At 37.0% G+C, this 7,417-nt stretch overlaps 1 protein-coding gene across 1 annotated transcript; it reads right to left on the bottom strand.

Annotated features, from left to right (window-relative positions):
- Positions 1-988: 988 nt before the first annotated feature.
- Positions 989-3,201, bottom strand: LOC131144601 (WUSCHEL-related homeobox 9-like). Its single transcript, XM_058093332.1, has 3 exons — positions 3,062-3,201; positions 2,067-2,765; positions 989-1,321 (listed from the first exon to the last, which is right to left on the bottom strand). The coding sequence occupies exons 1-3, from the start codon at positions 3,198-3,200 to the stop codon at positions 1,035-1,037; spliced, it is 1,125 nt and encodes a 374-aa protein (XP_057949315.1). The 5' UTR covers position 3,201; the 3' UTR covers positions 989-1,034.
- Positions 3,202-7,417: the final 4,216 nt, after the last annotated feature.

Below are 7,417 nucleotides of genomic sequence, written 5' to 3'. Positions count from 1 at the left end.
GCAATGATATCACATATATACCAAATTAAGTTGGATGCAACTGATCATCAAGAAGCTAGCTGGATGCAAAGTGAGTTAACTTCCAAAAACACGCAGGAATACCTACAAATTTATCTCCGCTAGTCAATTTGGTACACATTTATATAAAATGTATCAATATATATATATATATATATATATATATATATATATATATATATATACAGCTAGCTAGCAACCAGTTAACCCAACAACCAATCGATCCCATAAATATATATATATATATTGCCTCGAAATGAGAAAACACGTTCGTTCACGTATTCTTACTTCATGCTGCTGACTCAAGTACAGTCATAAAAGACACCAAACTCCTAATGCAGAGAGAGAGAGAGAGAGAGAGAGATATGAAATTATATATGGAGAGTAACCCACTTAGAGAACCACAGCCAAATCACTCTTCAACTAGTTATAATATCTTCACCTGCAATCCAAACAAATGGAAAACAAAACAAAGTAAACAGTTAATTTGGTATGCTCTAACCGGGTAGTCCCTTCTCCATTTTCTTCTGTTCTTCTTGCATACTTTTGAATACATAGCTCCATAATTTCTTAATATTTAAAAAAAAAAACTTTTCATGTTGACGGCCAAAAGGGCTTTAATTGTCACAATGAATGAGATCGAGTTTCTCGCATGTGTCTCCTCCATCATCCCTGATGTCATTCCTTCACAACTGTTACCAAGTTTGAATAGACGCATTCGTATGAAATTAATCGACCGGCACATTTGCATGAAGGGGTACAAGTGCCTATCTCTGTTCTTAGTAAAACAACAATTTTGGTACCAATTAACTAGCTTTGTCCGAAAAATGTCAATATTTCAATAATATTGAGGACTGCGGAAGCAATTAATTAATATGTATATGGCAAAGTTATAATTTTAAATTTAATATATGGCGAAGTTAAGTTCTGAAAATGAAACATATTTAACATCTTAACATATATAACTTACCAATTAAGCTGGCTTTGCGTCGTGTTAGGACTGCAGAAGTAATTAATTAGAATGGGAACTGTTGAAGCACCGTATCGGCGGCTGCTTCATTTGCGTATTCGTGTCTTTCGCACAAGGGGGTTAACGTGCGCAGCAGATAATAAAATGCGCCGTGCTGGAGAGGATGGAGAGTGAACCCCAACTCGTTGGTGAGAACGGGTTGACCGGAGGAGTGGACGAGGAGAGCTCCGTCGCCGAAAGCCCCGCTAACGTTAAAGGGCCCCGCGCTCACCTCGAACGCTACGTCATTGATGAACACCGTTGATTTCGCAGGCGCCGGACTCACCCCACCACCTGCACTCCATTCTATCAGTTCTCCAACACGCCATATATATAGATATATATGTACATACTAATACATACACATACACACACACACACACACATACATACATACATATATATATATATATATATACATATGTATGTTTGAAACCTAATTCTAATAATGATACACAAACTAAAGGTGCCCCTACTTAAATATCTATATATATATATATATATATATATATATTATCTAACAGAAAGATTAAACCAAGGGTCAACCAGAAGTCGCCATGCACACGTCCATCTCCACCTAGATCTCAAATTGAATAGCCCACAGAGAACAACATTCTTAATCATACGAATAGTCTCAAAGATTTTTTTTTTCTTAAGGATGAGTTCGGTCGCAAAAATTGACCCATGTCGCTTCTATACATGTTTAATTTCGCGAGGAATATGATTTGGAGAATAGGGAAAATGTTTTTTTTTTTTTTTTTGATAAAAAAACTACAGTATTTCATAATTGGGTTTTATATGTAGAACCACTTCGTCATATTAAAAGTACTGAACGCTAACACCTTAAATAGTTTTTCATAGAGTTTAATATAACAATTGATGGGAAAGTTTTTTTTTTTCTTTTTTCTTTTTGGCTGGGGGAGTTGAGAATATATATATATATATATATATATATATATATATATATATAGATATAGCACGGTGTAGTGAAAGTTTGTACGCAAGTGTGCAAGTCCAAACAAACTAAGAATGGTTGTACCTTGAGCTTGATGGACACTGGTGGAAGCAACAGTCACAGTAGTAGGAGTAGCAGCAGTAAGTAGAAGGCTGTGAGGATCAGTACTACTTGCAGTATAATTCAGCTGTTCCTTCATCTTCTCCCCTTCCCTTTTCAAATCTCTGTACTGACTGGTCATTTCCCCAAGCAAAAGCTCCGTGTAGTGGGTAATCTCATGATCAGAGAAGCAAAGCCCCGGCGGCCCAAACACAGAATTAGCTCCTCCCATCTGCTGCTGCTGCTGCATCGGCGACAAAAAGGGTTCCTTCAACAAACCGTGGTTTGCCAAGCCGGTCGGAGAGTTGGAAACATTAGCGACGGCATTCGAAGAACATTGGACCTTCTGGGCTGAGGACTTTGGAGGGGATTTGTCTGAAGAGGTGGATGAGGAAGATGAAGCAGCAGAAGTGGTGGTGATTGATGGTGGGGAGGGTACTTGTGGTTTGGAGGAGTTGGGGACGTGGCGTTGCTTGTGTTTGCTTCTGGATTTTCTGTTCTGGAACCAGTAGAAGACGTTGGCGTCTCCAACTTGGCCGTACTCCTGTAGCTGAGTTCTGATCTTCTTTATCTCATCCCTTGGGGGATTCACCATCCCCGAGTTGAAAATGGCTTCAAGAATTCGTATCTGTTCCGGCCTCGGGTTCCACCTTGGCTTTGGCTCCACACTCCTCTCTTCACATCCTGCACCCACCATCATTAGAAAAAAAAAAAAAACAAACACACACACACACACACACATTCTAGCTAATTTGTTGGAGTGGAGATATGAAGAAAAAATGCAAAGAACACATTAGGGTTTAGGCAAGAAGCGTTAACATATTAGAAATTAATCACGCAAAAGAAGAATTAATTGGCGCAAGAGTATTGAAAGAAACAAACATATATGTTAAGAGGGCAGAATTGAAGAACCCATTACAGCTTTGGGGGATGGGAACTGAAATGAAGATTTATATCATGGTTATTATATATGTATGTACCTGAAGTGTAAGGGGTTGTGTGACATCCAGTTGGCAGGAGGGGAGAGGGGGAGTTGAGGTCATGCTGCCATTGGTGGGGGTGAGTGTTGCAGGGTTTGGACTTGAACATGCTAGGCCAGTGTCGATTTGATGAAGCCATAGTGATGATGACAATGATCAGAATTTAGATGATGTGATCAAAGGCAGAGATATATAGGGTAGTAGGGCAGTCTAAGCAAGCAGCCAAAGCAGAGAGAGAGAGAGAGAGAGGAATTAGGAATTGAAGAAGCAAAACACCCTTTTGTTGCTTTAGTTTTAGTACTGATCAAGCAGTGGGCAACCAAAACATCGCTTCTTATAGCTAGCCTCCTCACCTACCCCGCCTGTGCAAAGTTCAGTTTACACCAATTAACTAATGCCTCTTCTCACCTCCCGAAGTATAATAAATAAATACATAAATCAATAAAAATAATTAATTGAAAAAAAAAAAAAGTAAAACCCACAACAGGAATCGCCTGTGCAAAGGTGAAAAAGAGAGGAAATCCAAATAAATGAAGAAGAGAAGATAAAGAGGGATAGATAGGAGTAGGACTGCACTCCCCCCATGCCTTCCTTACAGCTTTTGCATTAAAACTGAAATGCTTTTGCTGCACTCAAAAGTACACGCACGTTAAGCTAGGCAATTAGAATTTCCCCCGGAGGAGATGCAAAGGGAGCATGCAAAGAGATGATGCCGTGGCTTAATTTAGAATCTCCATCAGAGGAGACAGAGGTGAGCTAGCTAACTGGCAGCTCTTAACACAAAAGTAGTGGTGAGTGGGCATGGGTAGAGAGGGTTATAGTTTTATATAATATATTCATTCAGGGGGGACTGAACACTTTGTCGGCGCCCTTTGGTTTTGGTATTTCACCATTTTTCTAATTTAATTAATTTTATTGGTGTGGTTATTGTGACTTTGGATTGCTAGCAGAGTATTAATGGGGTGGCCATAATTGCTTGATTATTCTAATGGGAGGGAGAGAGGTTGGTGCAGGAATAAATGTGGGCTTGAAAGTCAAGGGTGCACGTAGTGTTTGATTGGAAATCGGTGGAGGCCGCGGGAGGCCGGGCACACTAATCGCAGACATTTGGGTTATCTTCCGCAATCAAAAGGGTCTTTGGCTTGGATTGACTCGAGGGCAGTTAATATTTTTACCTTCATTATTATTATTGTTATTTTCAAAATTTTAGTTTTCTCTATCTTAATTTATTAAGAGGAAAATTATATAGAGTAGAAATTACTATCTTATTGTGTTAAACGAGGTCACATTTTAAATAACTAATTACATCATTTAATTTGGATATGTGTCTTTCAAAATTTTGTTGATTTTGTAATATGACACAAATCAAAAGATTTTATTAACGTCTAAAATTTGACAAAAATTAGTTAGATTTCATATCGTAAACATAATAATTTATGTAATAGAAGTTATAGGGTTAAAAATATAATAGAGCTAGACTTATACTAAATTGGCTCATGGGCTTATGATTGGAAGACACTTAATTGAAATTCTAGCTTTGATTCCGGTTTCAATGTTTGGTTTGCATAAATGAGGTTGAAATTGTAATAGTATTCTAATTCAAATAGTAATTCTCCCATTTTACAGATAGTGATTATGTATGTAAGAAGTACCCTTCCATTTGTGGTTCTCCATTGTGCAACACAATATAAACCAAGTAAACGACAACAACAACAACAGTAAAAGCAGTAGCAGCAGCAACAACAACAATAAATACAGTAGCAGCAAAAACAACAATAGTAGTAGCAGTGGCAACAACAACAACAATTCAATTGAAACTACTAAAGCCATTTGAAATACAGGTTCCAAAGATGAGATCAGACGTAGTGAATTTATATTATGAGAGATATGCTGAAATTGGATAGAATCCTAGGCCTTTTGGTAATTTCTTTAGGAATTTAATGTGATATAGAAGCTTATTATACATTACTTAAAACTCCTCTAAAGAATGGGATAGTAGAATACTGGAATTACACTTTTTCATACAATAAGATGTGTGATTAGTCATCAACCCAACTAAAATTTTTGTAGGGAGGTGCATTAAAAGTAGTTGCATATATTCTAAATCAAGTAGCTGGGAAATTTGTTCCTAAAACTCCTTTATGAATTGTGGTCAAGTAAGAAACCTAGTTTTTTAAAAAAGGTAAAAAATCTACATTCAGGACTGTAATATTCTCCAAATAACCAAAGCCCACATTTAATAAAGTTTGATTCCAAAATAATCAGCGATCACTTCATTAATGTACAAATCCCATTGCCCTTCCAATACTATATATTAATCGTATTTATTGTGTTTTTCATATTGAGAATAAAATTGTTAGTGGAACTTCACAATTAACCTTGCAAAAGTTTTTTTTTTTTTTTTTTCAAAGAAGGGCAGCACTTCCATTTATTTATTGATAAACCCTCACTTTTGGCAGAGGAATACATTGGTTACAAGATAAGTAATGAGAGATTACAATAGGAAAAAAAAAAACTTTAAAGGCCTCCCAAAAACAATACCAACATCCAACCAAAACAAGGCTACAAATCCAAAAAAAAACAAAACAAGGACCTACAAACCAATAAAACATCCCACGCAACAAAACAAACAAAAGAAAAAAACCTTATATAAGCATAAACCAATACCAACAGGAAATCAGGTAAACATACCTCATATATGCCGTATCCATCTTCTCCAATTTATACAAACCATTGATAACTCTAGGAAGTTAATCTTGCAACATTATTATCAAAGATGAGTATGTTCTTGTGTAGGGACCCGAACCAAAAAAAGAAAAAAAAAATAAAAAAGAAAAGGAAAATAAATAAAACGGAAAAGGAAAGAAGGAAATGGGTTTGGTATAGGCCAAATCGTCGACGGTTTCAAAAAGCTCAGGAAAACCGTTGACGATTTCAGAAGGATATGGTTTGGTAAGGCCAAATCGTCGACAACTCAATAAACTTTGTTGCAAACTTCTAGTCCATGAGATTTCCCAGAGTCAATTTTAGAAATTTTGCTACCTTAGCCTCTCTGACGGTGGTAGAAAAATAACGATAAAAGAAAATTTCTTTAAATCGGCTCTCGGTCATAGCCACTGGTACACGTCTCTACTCCTCCAATAATGTCATAGCCGTCCACCATCTCTCGACCTCGCCTATCGACTTATACGTGGCATAGAGGACCCTCTACTCATTGATACAGTGGAGGATCCTCCCGAGAATGCCGTAGGATTCATTTTAGTAAACTTCTCGATGGTACAACCTTGGTCTATCGATGTGCCTCCCTGATCTCTAGAGCTTCGTGCAATCTCAGCCATAAACTGTGAGCCATACTACACAGAACCGTGTCTGAATCACTGCCACCCGCACAAGAGGACCCTGCACCATCATCACCACTGGCATGTGCATTGCTATCCTTAGGGTCCATCCTGAAAACAAGAAAAACATAGCTTGAGGACCTTATCTGGATAACATAACCAACATATTTATCTAACTAAAATCTTATATACTCAATTTAAGATTCAGTCCAGCAATTGAGAAATGCAACCCGACAATAGTTTATTATGACTTTCCTGAAATTGTCACTCCAAGAAAAACACATAAACCACTACAGAAATCTTGCTTCCCGATCACGGAACAAAATCCTAAATACTCATCTTAATTTCCTCATCATTGACTCACTAAAATTTTGATCTTTCCCAATTTCCATTCTCTTCCAGATATATTCCTATATTCTGGTATTGTTTTCCGTTGTACTCTACATTCTACCGAACGTAGCAACCTAGGCTCTGATACCAAATTGTAACAACCCAAAAATTCATATCATTTTTTTTATGCTATATAAAGGTATTACTCTGATGCCCCTGATAACATCTACTATAACATCTCAGTCCAAAATGGGCACTGAGGAATACCTGTTCATAAGATAACACACATATGCAGTAGAAAATATAAAATCATAATACCATAAATACAATACTAGAATTTTAGTATTTTCCCCAAAATATACATACACATCACTCTATAAAAATCCACTAGACCTCCTAAGATCTACTAAAAAATACATCTCCCTAAAACATTTACCCTGTAGACAGGGTAGTACAAATGCTCCCTCTATCTTCGAGCCTGATCTGCTTGTCTACCTGGGTCACCTGAAATATGTTAATTTACTGGGATGAGACAACTCTCAGTAAGACGAAATATGCTATTACTAGTGTGTGACAGTTGAGTTTACATGAATAATATACTATTAAAACAACTGAAACTGAGATAGCATGTAAAATAATATACAGTGTAACTCACACCTATGTGGCTTAAAATACAACTGTTTCCGAA

Source organism: Malania oleifera, chromosome 12 (assembly GCF_029873635.1).
Source record: "Malania oleifera isolate guangnan ecotype guangnan chromosome 12, ASM2987363v1, whole genome shotgun sequence".
NCBI classification, from domain to species: Eukaryota; Viridiplantae; Streptophyta; class Magnoliopsida; order Santalales; family Ximeniaceae; genus Malania; species Malania oleifera.
This window is presented reverse-complemented; position numbering and strand designations above follow the sequence as displayed.

Excerpts from the sequence above, each read along its gene's own strand:
- LOC131144601 (XM_058093332.1), bottom strand. The coding sequence starts at position 3,200 with ATGGCTTCATCAAATCGACACTGGCCTAGCATGTTCAAGTCCAAACCC. Across the intron at positions 2,766-3,061 it reads CACAACCCCTTACACTTCAG|GATGTGAAGAGAGGAGTGTG; the intron begins GTACATACATAT and ends TGGTGGGTGCAG. Across the intron at positions 1,322-2,066 it reads CAGTGTCCATCAAGCTCAAG|GTGGTGGGGTGAGTCCGGCG; the intron begins GTACAACCATTC and ends AATGGAGTGCAG.